The sequence below is a fragment of the Indicator indicator genome, chromosome 32, assembly GCF_027791375.1.
Source record: "Indicator indicator isolate 239-I01 chromosome 32, UM_Iind_1.1, whole genome shotgun sequence".
Classification (NCBI taxonomy): Eukaryota; Metazoa; Chordata; class Aves; order Piciformes; family Indicatoridae; genus Indicator; species Indicator indicator.
This window is the reverse complement of record NC_072041.1, coordinates 7,884,339-7,899,713: the sequence shown is the minus strand read 5'-3', so window position 1 is coordinate 7,899,713 and position 15,375 is coordinate 7,884,339. Positions and strand designations below refer to the sequence as shown.

Here is a 15,375-nt window from a genome sequence, read left to right as displayed (position 1 = left end):
AGCTGGGCTGGTGGGAGGTGTCCCTGCCCATGGCAGGGGGTTGGCATTGGCTGATCTTTAAGATCCCTTCCAAGCCAAACCATTCCATGACTCTGTGAACTCCCTGGGAGCTCCTGGATGCTCAGCACCATCACGACTCAACTATTTATTTGCCTGCACAAGGACTCCCAACCCCAAATCCTATTTTTTGCTGACTTTGGTCTTTTTATTGAGCCAGAGGGCTGCAAATAGCTGTCCCCAGTTCTGGTCCAGCACTCTCATCCCCAAGATTTCCAGTTGGCCTGGGGTCACCTACTTCGATATGTTTCAGATGACATGGGGGTCGTGTCCTACCCACGACACTGCCAGCCAGCCCTTGCCAGCCAGCCCTGCTCCAGGCTACTCTTGTGCTTCACAAACAGGGACCAAAAGGAGGCTAAAAATTCTCCACATCCATCCTGGGGGCTGATAAAGGCGATAGTGGGAAAAATTCCTGCCTTAATCTCTGGAGGGATCTGCAGCCAGGGAGTTTCTCTCTGAGAAGCTGACAAAGTTAAAGCAACAAGGCTCTTTTTTTTCATGCTGCTCTGCTGGATCCATGCTTGATAGTGTCTTAAGAAGGGTTAGAGACACACCAGGAAGCTTTTAGAGAGATAAATGTTGTACAGGAGGATTTAAAGGCCTGGATAAATCTCTCTGCCATCACCCAGGAGACAAGAGTGTTACAAACCCCCAGCCCTTCTCAAGCCTCTGGCTCTTGGAGATGTGCAGGCTGCTGGTTTTATCACAGCCAGGTCCCCAGCTCTCATCTGAGCAAGCTCCTGAGAGACTCCCTGCAGGCCTTCTGAGTAGCTGAGTGTCTCCTCTGCAACACCAGCAAGGAGGGGTGGGAGCCAGTGAGCTGTGGAGTGCAGCTGGGAAGGGGAAAGAGAATCAGTTCCTCTCTTTCAGGGGAGCTTCTCTCTACAACTCCCTGAGAGGAGGTTGGAATGAGGTGGGGGTTGGTCTCCTCTCCCTAGCATCAGGTGGTAGAAGGAGAGGAAATGACCTGAAATTGTGCCAGGGAAGGGTTAGGTTGGACATGAGGAACAAGAGTGGTCAGGGATTGGCACAGGCTGCCCAGGGAGGTGGTGGAGTCCCCATCCCTGGAGGTGTCCAAGAAATGTGGCCATGGCACTTGGGGCCATGGTTTAGTGGCCATGGTGGTGTTGGGTTGAGGGTTGGTCTGGGTGATCTTGGAGGCCTTTTCCAACCCAAACAATTCTATGGTTCCGTAAGTGCAGTGTCCATGGTGCCCCAGGCTCTCCATGTTGGAGATCCAGCATCCTGTGGACTCTAACCAACCCTTGGGCTCAAGGATGAAGGGCTGCCTGGGATCTCCTCCTGCCTGGCCTCATTTCTGCACTACCATACAGATGCTCAGCTCAGCTCTTGCCTTAAAGAGAACCACAAGTCCCCAGATCTGTGCTGAGACAGGAAGAAAACCACACCTGGAATTCTGTGTCCAGTTCTGGGCTCCCCAGTTCAAGAGAGACAGAGACCTGCTGGAGAGAGTCCAAGGGCCAGGAGGATGATTTGGGGACTTGAGCATCACCCCTGTGAAGAGAGACTGAGAGCCCTGGGGGTGTTTAGTCTGGAGAGGAGAAGGCTGAGAGGGATCTGATCAATGTCTATCAATAGCTGAAGGGTGGGGGGCAAGGAGAGGGGGCCAGGCTCTTTTGGGTGATGCACAGAAACAAGACAAGGAGCAATGGAGACAAACTTGAACAGAGAAGATTTCAGCTCAAGATGAGGAGAAACTTCTTTGCTGTGAGGGTGACAGAGCCTTGGAGCAGGCTGCCCAGGGGGGTTGTGGAGTCTCCTTCTCTGGAGCCTTTCCAACCCCACCTGGATGCATTCCTGTGCAGACTACCCTCAGTGACCCTGCTCTGGCAGGGGCTTGGACTGGATGACCTCTGGAGGTCCCTTCCAACCTCTAACATTCTATGATCACCACTCACAACAGCCATTTCTCTGAAGCCATGTCTCTTCCAGCCTCTTCTGTTGCATTTCCCCTCTGTATTTCCCTCCAACACATTCCTCCCACACCAGGCTGAGCTGTCCAAGGCAGGACAGGAGGGCATCCATGGGATAAAGCCTCTTTCCCTGTGGAAGTGCCCTGGTCAGAGCTGTGCCTTGCTGCTCTGCTGCTGAAGGCATGGCTCCAAGCCCAGCTCCCACAGCAGGGATTGGTTTTCTCCCCTCATGTTTCACCTGCAGATCCAAATTTGCTGAAATTTCAGCTACCAAAGTGCACTGAGAGCTGGGAACTGGGGAGGGAAACCATCAGATGCCTTGGCCTGCTGATGTAAACCCATCTTAACCAGGTCAGCTGGGGCAAGGCCAACTGCATCCTGGGCTGCAGCCAAAGCAGTGTGACCAGGAGGACAGGGAAGGGATTCTGCCCCTCCGATCTGACCCCACCTGCAGCACTGCCTCCAGTTCTGGTGCCCCCAACACAAGGACATGGAACTGTTGGAGAGCGTCCAGAGGAGGCTGTGATCAGAGGGCTGAAGGGGGCTACAGGAGAGCTGGGAAGCATCTCCAGTTGTTCCCAGCATCCACAGAAGTCATAAAGTCACTTCATGACTTCATTACCCTCTTCCAGCCTGAGTGTGGGGTGCAGAGCCTGTTTAGCAATTAAAATCAGGAGTGACTGTTGCTCACCTGGGCCACAGGGACACCAGGCTGCTGCTGCTGCTCTCTGGCATGGCAGGAATGTGGTGCTGGAGGCAGGCAGGAATTGCTTTGAAGAAGCCAACCTGCCCACAGATGGTGGGAAGAGGCCCAAGGCTCGAGGCTGGTGGCAGCAGAGTTGGTTTGTACCCAGTGAGCTGTCCCAGGGGTGCTGAGACTGACAGCTTCAGAGACTGAGCAGGGGCACCTTCCACCAGAGCAGTGTCTCCCCACCCTCACTGCAAGAATTTCCTCCTAAGCTCCAGTTTCATCTTCCCTCTTCCAGTTCAAAGCCATTGCCCCTCATCCAAACCCCTTCACCTGCTAATTTTTCATCTCTTGCCCTTTAAATATTTCACAGACTCCCAGAACAGAGCTGGCTGGAAGAGACCTCCAGGCTCATCCAGTCCAATCCTCCTCCCAGCACTGCAGGCTCAGCACCAAACCATGGCCCTAAGCACCAGGCCCACCTTGAACACCCCCAGGGATGGGGACTCCAGCACTGCCCTGGACAGACCATTCCAAAATTGCAGAACCCTTCCAGTGCAGAAATCTTTCCTGAGCTCCAGCCTGAGCCTCCCCTGGGGCAGCTTGGAACCATTGCCTCTGCTCCTGTCCTTGTCCCCAAGGAGCAGAGGCTGTCCCCTCCTGGCTCCAACCTCCCTTCAGGGAGCTGCAGAGAGCAAGGAGGTCTCCCTCAGCCTCCTCTCCTCCAGCCTGCACACCCCCAGCTCCCTCAGCCCTCCTCTAGCCCAGGGGCTCCAGGCCCTTCTCCAGCCTCCCTGCCCTGCTCTGGACAGGCTCCAGCCCCTCCATGTGCTTCCTGCAGGGAGGGCCCAGAGCTGAGCACAGCACTCGAGCTGTGGCCTCCCCAGTGCTGAGCACAGGGGGATGGGCACCTCCTGGCCCTGCTGCCCACCCTGCTTCTGATGCCAGCCAGGAGGCCTTTGGCCTTCTTGGCCCCCTGGGCACTGCTGGCTCAGGGGCAGTGAGTGCCACCCAACCCCCCCAGCTCCCTCTGCCAGCTGCAGCTTTCCAAGCACACATCCCCAGGTCTGCAGCTCCCCAGGGGGCTGCTGTGACCCAGGTGGAGGAGGTTCCTCATTAATGACACAGATTTCATTACAGGCATTTTTCAAAGCTACCCCAGAGAAGAAAGGCACAAATCAGCATCCTGTCTGCCTGGCACAGACTGACCCAGGGGCCCCAAAGCTCTGAGCAACACCCAAGCTCCACAGAGCTGCAGCTCAGAGCCAGCCAGCCAAGCTCCAGGCTCATCCCTGGAAGGCCACTAATGAAGGTGAAACTCTCTACTGAAGGATGCTCCTTCCTTGGCAGAGCAGGGTGGAGTTTGCTGCTTCCAAAGGCAGCCAAGCCCAGCTCCTGCTCCCTGCAGGTTGTGTTTGGCTGTACAAAGGGTGGGAGGTTTGCAGTCCTCACCTGGCAGCAGCAGGCTCTGCCTTTCTGTCTGTGCCACCAGTCAGAGAGAGTCAGAGAACCACAGAGATGTTTGGGTTGGAAAACACCTTCGAGATCACCCAGCCCAACCATGATCTAATTCCACCAAGCCTGCTGCTAACCCCTGGCCCCCAGCACCACATCTCTGTGGCTTTGAAACCCCTCCAGGGATGGGGATTCAACCACCTCCCTGGGCAGCCTGAGCCAGGCTTGGAGAATCCTTTCAGGAAAGAAGTTTCTCCCAATGTCCAACCTAAACCTCCCCTGGGGCAACAATTTCAGGCCTCTTCCTCTTGTCCTATCACTTGTTACTAGGGAGAAGAGACAAAGTCACAACCTGACTCCAACCTCCTTTCAAGCAGTTGTAGAGAGCCAGAAGGTCTCCCCTCAGCCTCCTCTTCTCCAGGCTCAACACCCCCAGCTGCTCCTCACCACCAGCCCTCTTCTCCAGACCCTTCCCCAGCTTTGTTGTCCTTCTCTGGACCTGCTCCAACCTCTCAATGTCCTTCTTGGAGTGAGGAGCCCAAAACTGATCCCAGGACTCAAGCTGTGGCCTCACCAGTGCCCAGTAGAGGAGGACAATCCCTGCTGGCCACACCATTGCTGATCCAGGCCAGGCTGCTGGTGACCTTCTTGGCCACCTGGACACTGCCGGCTCAACTTCAGCCACTGCTGCCCAACACCCTCAGGTGTTTCCCTGCTGGGCAGTTTCCAACCACTGTCCCCAGCCTGGAGCCTTCATGTGGTTGTTGTGACCCAAGTGCAGGACCCAGCCCTTGGCCTTGTTGAACCTCACCCCACTGACCTCCTCCCATTGATGCAGCCAGATCAGGGGCAGGACAAAGTTTTTCAGTGACAGGCCTCAGAGGAGAGAAGATAGAGATCACCACCAAGGACTGAACCATCTCAGGAGACCTTCCAGCACAGTGGGTTTTAAACCCAAGCACTCCAACAACTCTTTGCTCTGTGGAAACCTCAACAAGCCCTCGGACTGCTCTGTAGCCACAAGTCCTGTGAGCAACTCATGCTGTCCATGAAGGTGCCATGGACCAAAACTCATGGATGCAGAGGGCTGGATGCCTGCTGGCTCTCCGCTGCAGGCCCATCCACCCCCCTTCCTTGGGAAGCTCAGCCCTTGGGAGCAGCTCCCATCACCAAGGAGGATCCAAACAAGGAAGCTGACACCAGATCAGGACCATTCTGAAACTCCACCAAGTGTTTTGAAAACTTGGTGCTGTTTTCTAGCAGCAGATGAGGGAAACACAGCTTTTGGGTTGTTTTGGTTTTGTTTTATTCATTCCTGCCTGGGGCAAGGTTTTTCCACCCCTCTGTCAAGGGCAAACCACTCTGCTCAGCTCCACCACTAAAGGGCAGGTTTCTCCCTTCAGCCTCCCACCACACAGGGACCACATCTGACACCAGCACCTGGGGCAGGTGACAGCAGAACCTCTCCCACCTCCTCCTGGGCTGTTAAAAGTTTTGTTGACAAAACACCATCAAAGGCACTTTCTCCTCACCTCACAAGAGGAAACCTGATCCTCAAACTCCAAGGGCTCCTACTCAGAGCATGGAAGGGACCTGGGGGAGGAACAGAGCCAACAGGAATTGAAGTGGGAGAGGTTTTTCTTTGCACACTTACTGAGTGGGGGGTTCATAGGTTCACAGAATGGGTTGGGTTGGAAGGGACCTCAAAGCTCAGCCAGTTCCAACCCCCTGCCATGGGCAGGGACACCTCCCCCCAGCCCAGCTTGCTCAAGGCCTCATCCAGCCTGGCCTTGAACACCTCCAGGGAGGAGACTCATCTCCAGTCTCAATCTCCCCTCTTCCAGACCCTTCCCCAGCTTTGTTGCCCTTCTCTGGACATGCTCCAGCCCCTCAATATCCTTCCTGGAGTCAGCAGATGACAGAGTACAAACAACAGGGAGGATGTGCAGACCCTATAGGACTTCAGCAAATGCTCCTCTCCCTGCACAGACCTCACCTGTCTGCTGTCACTCCTCTGTGAGCACAGAAAAAGGTTCTAGTTTGGAACAGAAAACCTTTCCACCTCCCTCCTGCAAGCCCCCAGCAGCACAGGCAGAACCACCAGCAGCTTTCTCCCTGATTTAAAAAGGTATTTCCCAGTTTAGTGCCTGGGTCTGGGAGACAGAGGCCAAGCTGAGGGCTGCCAAGGAACATAAACTAACAAATACAGGAAGGGAGAAGGTCTGCAGAGCCCCAGGGGCTGCAGGAGCACAGGCAGGGCAGAGCAGAACTGCCTGGGGACATGCTCTCAGTTCTGCCTAGAAAGGATCCTCTGTGGCCCGAGGGTGACACAAACAGGGCACAGAGATGACAGTAAAAGGTCTGGGTCAGTGCTGATGCCTGAGGTGGCCTCTCCCAGGACCTGCACAGAGATGGAAGGGATCACATCAAGAGCATTTCACAGACCAGCATGGACAGGACAAACCTTCCCCCTGCGACTGACACAGCAGCTCCAGGGCTGAATCCTGGGTGAGGCAGCTCCAGGCCAAAGCCCTCACCATGGAATCTCTGCAGCTCCTGCATCACCCCCTGCACTCACCTCAAAGGGGTCTGGTGTTCTTTGGGGCTGTTTCAGCACCCACTGCACTCAGACCTGGGAGTCTCCATCTCAAAGGGTTTTGGTTTCATTTGGGGCTGTTTCAGCACCCACTGCACTCAGACCTGGGAGTCTCCATCTCAGATAGGTTTTGGGTTCCTTTGGGGCTGTTTCAGCTGCACAAGGGCTTGTTTTGAGGAGCACCAGAGGACCATGAAGTCATCCTGCCTGTTGAGATCAGCATGCTGCAGCTTGACTGGGAGGAGTGGAGACTAACCCTTGCCTCTAGCTGGATAAACAAACTCCAGTGCAAACCACCTCCAGAACCATCAGCTCCTCCAGTGTGCAGATAAGCCACAAGTCAAAGAAGGGCCTGGGTTAACTAGGCAAATAAAGGCAAAAGCATCCCCAGCACAAGGAGAAAGACACCCCAGGACTACCCACCCTGGGAGAACATTGCAGGCAGCCCACAGAATACAGGATAACAATCAGCAGTCCCCTTCTGCTCCAGCAAGATCACAGTCTCACGGTCACAGTATATCAGAGGTTGGAAGGGACCTCAAGAGATCATCAGGTCCAATGCCTCTGCCAGAGCAGGATCACTGAGGGCAGTCTGCACAGGAATGCATCCACAGAAGGAGACTCCACAACCCCTCTGGGCAGCCTGTTCCAGGGATCTGTCACCTCCACTGGAAAGAAGTTTCTCCTCATCTTGAGCTGAAATCTTCTAGTTTGAACCCATTGTTCCTTGGCTTATCACTGAACCATCCAAAAGAGCCTGGCCCCCTCCCCTTGCCCCCCACCCCTCAGCTATTGATAGACATTGATCAGATCCCTCTCAGCCTTCTCTTCTCCACAGTAAACACCCCCAGGGCTCTCAGTCTCTCTTCACAGGGGAGATGCTCAAGTCCCCAAATCATCCTCCTGGCTCTCCCTTGGACTCTCTCCAGCAGGTCTCTGTCTCTCCTGACCTGGGGAGCCCAGAACTGGACACAGGATTGCAGCTGTGGTCTCAGCAGGGCAGAGTAGAGAGGTAGAAGAACTTCCCCAGCCCTGCTGGACACCTTTCTTGCTGCTCCCCAGGATCCCATTGGCTCTCTTGGCCACAAGGGCACATTGCTGTCCCATGCAGAACTTGCTGCCCACCAGCACTCCAAGGTCTTTCTCTGTGGAGCTGCTTTCCAGCAGGGCAGCCTCTAACCTGTCCTGGTGCCTGCTGTTATTCCTCCCCAGGTTCAGGACCCTGCACTTGTCCTTATTAAACTCCATGAGGTTTGCCTGCAGCCAGCTCTCAGCCTGCCCAGGTCACGTTGGATGCTGCACAGCCTGAGGGGTGTCCCCCACCCCCCTCCCCCCCCCCCCCCCAGTTTTGTATCATCAGGAACTTGCTGAGATGAGTATGTGAGAGTAGAGGAGGTAGAAAGGAGCTCCAAAGTGGCCAGAAGAGCTTGAGGGAGAAGAGTTTAGAGGCTGTTCACCTTCCTAAAATAGAGATCCTGCCACCTTCCCCCAGACCTTGGTAGAGCATTCCAAGCCCCACGACACGAAAGCATTAAGTGTTCTGCTCCAGCCCAGTAGAGAGTTGATGCCATTGGTTTAGATCTAAGCAAAACAAACAAACATACTTGGGAGACCTCAAAACTGAGGCTTTTTGGAAGCAGTTATCTGCCTCCTCCATCTCCCAGACTAAAGAGGCACAGCCCAATTATTTCTTTGAAGGCTTAAATATTTACTGCCAGCTGAAGCATGGCAGCTCAGGCTGCTGCTGGATTGCTCAGCTCTGATGTCATCCAGTGCCTGGAGGAAGAAAACCCAACTGAAAACTCCTAGGAACAAACAACAACAACAACAACAAAGGACTCCTCTTCTGGAAAAGCCCTTCAGAGATGGGAGAGGGACAGAGTGGTTTCAGCTCACCTGAGCCATGACAAAGGCATCTGGTGTGACCCTGGTGCCACCACCACGCTCCTTTTAGGTAGCCCTAGCCCAGCTAAGATGACTCAGGTTGCACACACAGGTGATAGAATCACAGAATTGTTTTGGGTGGAAAAGGCCTCTGAGATCATCCAGTCCAGCCACTGACCCAACACCACCCTGGCCATCAAACCATGTCTCCAAGTGCCAGGTTTCTCAAACACCTCCAGGGATGGGGACTCCACCACCTCCCTGAGCAGCCTGTTCCCATCCCTGACCACTCTTGCAGCAAAGAAATTTTTCCTAATTTCCAACCTGTCCCCCTCCCCTGGGCCAACTTGAGGTCATTTCCTCTTTTCCTGTCTCTTGTTCCTTGGGAGACCAACCTCCACCTGGCTCCAACCTCCTTTCAGGGAGCTGTAGAGAGCAATGAGGTCTCCCCTCAGCCTCCTCTCCTCCAGACTAAACAACCCCAGGTCCCTCAGCTGCTCCTCCCCAGCCCTGTTCTCCCATTCCAATGCCTGACCAATGCAGAGGTGTTCTCTGAGTTCTGCTAGGAGTCTTCACCACCATTTATTTCACTCATCCATGTCCACACATTTCTTGAACACTCCAATCCTGGAACCACTCCAGGGGAGGTTGTTTGGGTCTCTGAGCAACCTGCTCTAGTTGCAGCTGTGTCTGCTGACTGCAGGAGGCTTGGAAGAGTGACCTTTAGGTCCCTTCCAAGCCAAACCATTCTCTGATTGATGATTCCAAGATGCCCATGGTTAAGGAGGAGACAAACAGAGCTTGATCAAACCTCTCTGAGCAAGACCCAGCCTCGTGGGAGGGCCACCTTCTGATTAGTGTGACCATGGCAGAGCAGGGTGAATGGTTGGACCTGATCATCTCTTGGGCTCTTCTCCCAGGCAACCAGTGACAGGACAAGAGGGCCTGGTATGAAGCTGAGCCAGGGGAGGTTTAGGCTGGATATTAAGAAGCACTTCCTCACAGAGAGGCTGATCAGGCACTGGGATGGACTGCCCAGGGAGGTGGTGGAGTCACCATCACTGGAGGTCTTTAAGGAAAGCTTGGATGTGGCACTTGGTGGCAGGGTTCAGCTGCTGTGGTGGTGTTAGGTCATAGGCTGCACTTGATGATCTCAGAGGTCTTTTCCAGCCTCAATAATTCTGTGATCTCAAGGTCCTGAATGATTCTGTGACTCCAGAGCAAGACTCCAGAGCAAGACCCTATAGAATTGGGAAGGCTAGGTATGGGAACTCCACCTCCAGGAGCAATTAGCCTGGCATTAATCAATCCCCATCAGCTGCAAACCACCCTCCCTCCTCTTTTGATTTACCTCTGGCTCCCGGCTTTCAAAGCTCTCTGGCTTTTGCCCCCTCCAGTCACTATTCTTTCTCAGGCAGTGGGTGCCAACCCCTCTGCTGAAGGGCACCCAAGGAAGAGGCAGGAGCTGTGTGTAAGAAACCACAAGATTGGGGGGAGGGGGAGGGCTGGGGGGTGACTCATCTGCACTGCAGGGGCAGGAACAAGGCTGCTCTGTGTGTGCTCAGCCTGCCTCCGGTTTCAGTTGCGATCCCATCTGGCTTCCACACGCTCCTGACAGCCAGCAGAAATATCTCCCCGGGGGATCTTCCCATGGGACCTCACCCCGACACATATTCCCACAGGACCTGTTCTTTTACAAGTGGGAGCTGTCAGTGAGGCAGTGGGAACCTTGACTTTGTGAAATGCCAAGAGAGTGACGGAGCAGAGCTGGGTGCCGGGCTGGGGAAGGCGCCGGGCGAGTCGTGCCCTGCATTCACGCCGACGGAAGGGCTCCTTGGGCTTCAAGAATAGACATCCTGGGTCAGAGCAGAGGTCTGCATGGCCCAGTATCCTGTTTATGCTACCCATGGCCTCTCCCCCACCCCTGAGATGAGGCAGAGAGCTAGGGTGGGAAAGGAGGAAGAGCCAGAGCCCCCTTCCACAGACCGGTCAGCTGATGGTTGTTTTCTTCCTCCGTTGGAAGCCCACAGCTACTTAATTCTCACCTGGAGAGGAGAAGGCTCCAGGGAGACCTTAGAGCAGCCTTCCAGTACTTGAAAGGGCTACAAGAGAGCAGGGGAAGGACTTTTGACAAGGGCTGGGAGTGACAGGACAAGGGACAATGGCTTTGAGCTGGGAGAGGGGAGACTGAGGCTGGAGATGAGGAAGAAACTCTTGAGAGTGAGGGTGGGGAGACACTGGAACAGGTTGCCCAGGCAGGCTGTGGGTGTCCCCTTCCTGGGGGTGTTCAAGGCCAGGCTGGATGTGGCCTTGAGCAAGCTGGGCTGGGGGGAGGTGTCCCTGCCCATGGCAGGGGCTCGGAACTGTATCCCTTCCAACCTAAACCATTCCATGAATCCCTGACTCATCTTCAGCCATCAGGAGGAAGCTCTTCTCAATGAGAGTGGTAAACACTGGAACAGGCTGCCCAGGGATGTGGTTGAGGTCCCATTCCTGGAGACATTCAAGGTCAGACTGGATGTGGCCCTGGGCAGCCTGATCTAGCTGGAGGTGTCCCTGCTGAGTGCAGGAGGGTTGGACAAGATGACCTTGGAGGGTCCCTTCCAACCCAATGCAATCTGTTGTTTGTTTTCTTCCTCCATTGCAAGTCCACAACTATTTAGTTCTCACCTGTAGGCATCACACAGTGGACATGTGGATGAAAATACCAAACCAAAACACTAAGAGCTGTGTGGATTAATACTCACTAAGAGGCCAGCAAGCATCAACCTAGCTGTCAATGTTAGATCTGGACAGGCTGGAGAGAATTGCATAGAGGGGAACCTCATGAAATTCAACCAGGGCAGGCACAGGGCCCTGCTCCTGGGGAGGAACAACTTCCTGCACCAGTACAGGTGAGGGGAGACCTGCTGGACCTGAGACTGGCCAGCAGGTCAGGGGAGGTTCTCCTCTCCCTCTACTCTGCCCCAGTGAAGCCACATCTGAAGTCCTGAGTCCAGTTCTGGGCTCCTCAGTTCAAGAGAGGGAACTGCTGGAGAGAGTCCACTGAAGGTTGTGAAGCTGCTGAGGGGCCTGGAGCAGCTCTGTGAGGAGCAAAGGCTGAGAGCCCTGGGGCTGAGAGCCTGCAGAAGAGCAGCCCCAGAGGGGAGCTGAGCAATGCTCAGCAAGAGCTAAAGGAGCTGGGGGGGGCAAGAGGCTGGGGCCAGACTCTGCTCAGTGGTGCCCAGGGACAGGCCAAGGGGCAAGGGGCACAAACTGGACCCCAGGAGGTTCCACCTGAGCAGGAGGAGAAAGTTGTTTGGTGTGAGGGTGCTGGAGGCCTGGAGCAGGCTGCCCAGAGAGGTTGTGGAGTGTCCTTGTGTGGAGAGCTTCCAACCCCCCCTGGGCATTGTGCTCCTGGGCAAGCTGCTGTGGGTGCCCTGCTGGGGCAGGGGGTTGGACTGGCTGAGCTCCAGAGGTCCCTTCCAACCCCCAGCAGGCTGTGAAAATTCCAGGATTCCAAAGTGACACCCAATTAATTCCCAGATAACACCAGGATGCAGAAACATCTGGATTTGGGAAGAATTAGAGCTGCTCAGAGCTGACAAAGCAGGGTCAGAGGAGCCAGCAAAGACCACTTGGTGGGTGCTGAGCTCCTTTTCTTCTTCCTACTCTTCATTCACTGCAAAGGTTTTGCTGCAGTAGGGGCTCTAAAATCCTGACTCCCCTCCCCCCAGGAGCTTCCCCCAATTCTTTTGCTTGGAGAAAAAGTTATTTTAGTCAACTTCAGGAGTCGATGGAAAAGGAGCAGCACTGGCTGTGACATTTTGAGGACAAAAAAGCAGTGTGGGAAACAATTTGTGGCGTTTTCCTGCCCTGCTCTGAGTGCCTGCACTGCAGGAATGTACCTGGGTTCCCACGCTCTCCCTGCTGCTGTGGGGAGCCAGCATGGGCATGTCTCCTCCAGTCCTCCAAATACCTCCAGTGGCAGCTAGCAGAGGGATTCAAAATCATCAAATCTCAGCCCTGGCACAACACTTCCGATCAATACAGGCTCCTGGGGCCATCTGCTGAGACCCCACCTGGAGCACTGTGTCCAGTTCTGGAGCCTCTGTTACAAGAAGGATCTGGAGGTGCTGGAAGGTGTCCAGAGAAGGGCCACCAGGATGAGCAGAGGGCTGGAGCTGCTCTGCTGTGAGGACAGACTGAGAGAGTTTGGGTTGTGCAGTCTGGAGAGGAGAAGGCTCCCAGGAGACCTTCTTGTGGCCTTCCAGGATCTGAAGGGGGCTCCAAGAAAGCTGGGGAGGGACTTTTGAGGGAGTCAGTGATAGGACTGGGGGGGATGGGGCAAAACTGGAAATGGGTAGATTGAGATTGGATGTTAGGAAGAAGTTCTTCCCCTGCCATGAGGGTGGTGAGAGACTGGCACAGGTTGCCCAGGGAGGTGGTGGAAGCCTCATCCCTGGAGGTTTTTGCAGCCAGGCTGGATGTGGCTGTGAGCAACCTGCTGTGGTGTGAGGTGTCCCTGCCCATGGCAGGGGGGTTGGAACTGGCTGAGCCTTGAGGTCCCTTCCAACCCTGACAATTCTGTGATTCTGTGATGTCCTTAGGGTCACTCATCCATGTGTGGTACAAGCCAGTGCTGAGTGGCTGCTCCAGACCCAATGTGGTGCTGTAAGCACCAGAACAGCAAAAACCCCCAAGGCTATGGCCTGAAAGCAGGCAGAGAATGACAAAATAGACACAAAAATACAGAATCATGAAGGCTGGAAAAGACCTTCAAGATTGTGAGACCCCCACATGCAGCACTGCCTCCAGGTCTGGTGCCCCCCCAAGACAAGGAGGAGCTGGAACTGTTGTAGTGGGTCCAGAAGAGGCCACAAAGATCATCAGAGGGCTGGAGAACCTCCCCTGTGAGGACAGGTTGAGAGTTGGGGCTGTTCAGCATGGAGAAGAGAAGGCTCCAGGGAGACCTCAGAGCAGCCTTGCAGGACCTGAAGGGGCTCCAGGAGAGCTGGGGAGGGACTTTGGACAAGGGCTGGGAGTGCCAGGATGAGGGACAATGGCTTTGAGCTGGGAGAGGGGAGACTGAGACTGGAGATGAGGAAGAAACTCTTTGCAGTGAGGGTGGGAAGACACTGGAACAGGTTGCCCAGGGAGGTGTTAAGGGTCAGGCTGGATGAGGCCTTGAGCAACTTGGGCTGGTGGGAGGTGTCCCTGCCCATGGGGGACAGGGGGTTGGTTGGAACTGGATGAGCTTTAAGGTCCCTTCCAACTCAAACCATTCTAGGATTCTAGGAATCAAGTCCAACCATCAACCCAACACCACCATGGCCACCAAACCATGTCCCCAAGTGCCATGGCCACAGGTTTCTCAAACACCTTCAGGGCTGGGGACTCCACCACCTCCCTGAGCAGCCTGTTCCCATCCCTGACCACTCCTGCAGCAAAGAAATTTTTCCTACTTTCCAGCCTAACCCTCCCCTGGGCCAACTTGAGGCCATTTCCTCTTGTCCTATCTCTTGTTCCTTGGGAGAAGAGACCAACCCCCACCTGGATCCAACCTCCTTTCAGGGATCTGGAGAGAGCAATGAGGTCTCCCCTCAGCCTCCTTTCCTCCAGACTAAACAACCCCAGGTCCCTCAGCTGCTCCTCCCCAGCCCTGTTCTCCAGAATCAGAGGAGGCAGCCCCAGGGCTGAGGTCAGTTGTGATGAGGCAGTGGTGGAGTTGTCCCTCTGCCAGCTCTCACCTGATGCCAGGGGCCTGATCCACTCCTTGCTGTTGAGGTCAAGTCTCCAGAGGTCGTTGAAGGCTGCGTTGCAGCTGCTCTGGGTGCAGCCCCCGAACACATACATGGACTGGTTGGCATCGTAGTAACAAGCACCTGGGAGAAAGCACAGGCAGCCATCAGCCAGGTGACAGCAGCACAGCATGGGAGGGGTTGGAAGGGACCCCTGGAGATCAGCCAGTCCAAGCCCCTGCCAGAGCAGGGCACACAGGGCAGGGCACACAGGAACACATCCAGGAGGGTTCTGAATGTCTCCAGAGCAGGAGACTCCACAACCTCTCTGGCAGCCTGCTCCAGGCTCTGCCACCCTCACAGTGACAAAGTTTCCTCTCCTGTTCCCATGGCTCCTCCTCTGCTCCAGCTTGCCCCCAGTGCCCCTTGTGCTGTCCTTGGCCATCCCTGAGCAGAGCCTGGCTCCAGCCCTGCACAGCTTTATCCCCAGCAATGAGGGCAGCCCTCAGGCTGCTCTGCTCCCAGCTCCAAGCCCCAGCTGCCTCAGCCTGGCCTCACAGGAGATGTTCCACTGCCTGCAGCAGCTCTGGGGCTCTGGGTTGGACTCTCTCAAGCACTTCCCTGAGGTCCTTCTTGACCTGAGGGGCCCACAACTGGACACAATATTCCAGATGTGGCCTCAGCAGGGCAGAGCAGAGGAGGAGAACCTTCCTTGACCTACTCACCACAGCCCTGCTGATCCCCCCCAGGATGCCCTTGGCCTTCCTGGCCACAAGGGCACATTGCTGGCTCCTGGGCATCCTTCTGTCCACCAGGATCCCCAGATCCCTTTCCCCTGCTCTGCTCTCCACCAGGTCAGTGCCCAAGCTCTACTGCTCCATGGCGTTGTTCTTTCCCAGATGCAGGACTCTCCCCTTGTCCTTGTTGGATTTCATTCAGCCAGGTCTGGCTGAAGGGCAGCACAGCCTGGGGGCTGTCACCACTGCTCCAGCTTGGTGCCATCAGCAAACCTGCTGGCATTGCCCTCTGTGCCCTCAG

General features: G+C 55.2%; 1 protein-coding gene across 1 annotated transcript in view; it reads right to left on the bottom strand.

The window, feature by feature from the left end:
• Positions 1–15,375, bottom strand: part of FBXO42 (F-box protein 42) — an 85,874-nt gene that overhangs the window by 25,615 nt on the left and 44,884 nt on the right. Inside the window, exon 4 of the mRNA XM_054394973.1 lies at positions 14,347–14,481. Within this exon, the coding sequence (XP_054250948.1) occupies positions 14,347–14,481 (135 nt within the window). The remainder of the gene's footprint in view (positions 1–14,346; positions 14,482–15,375) is intronic.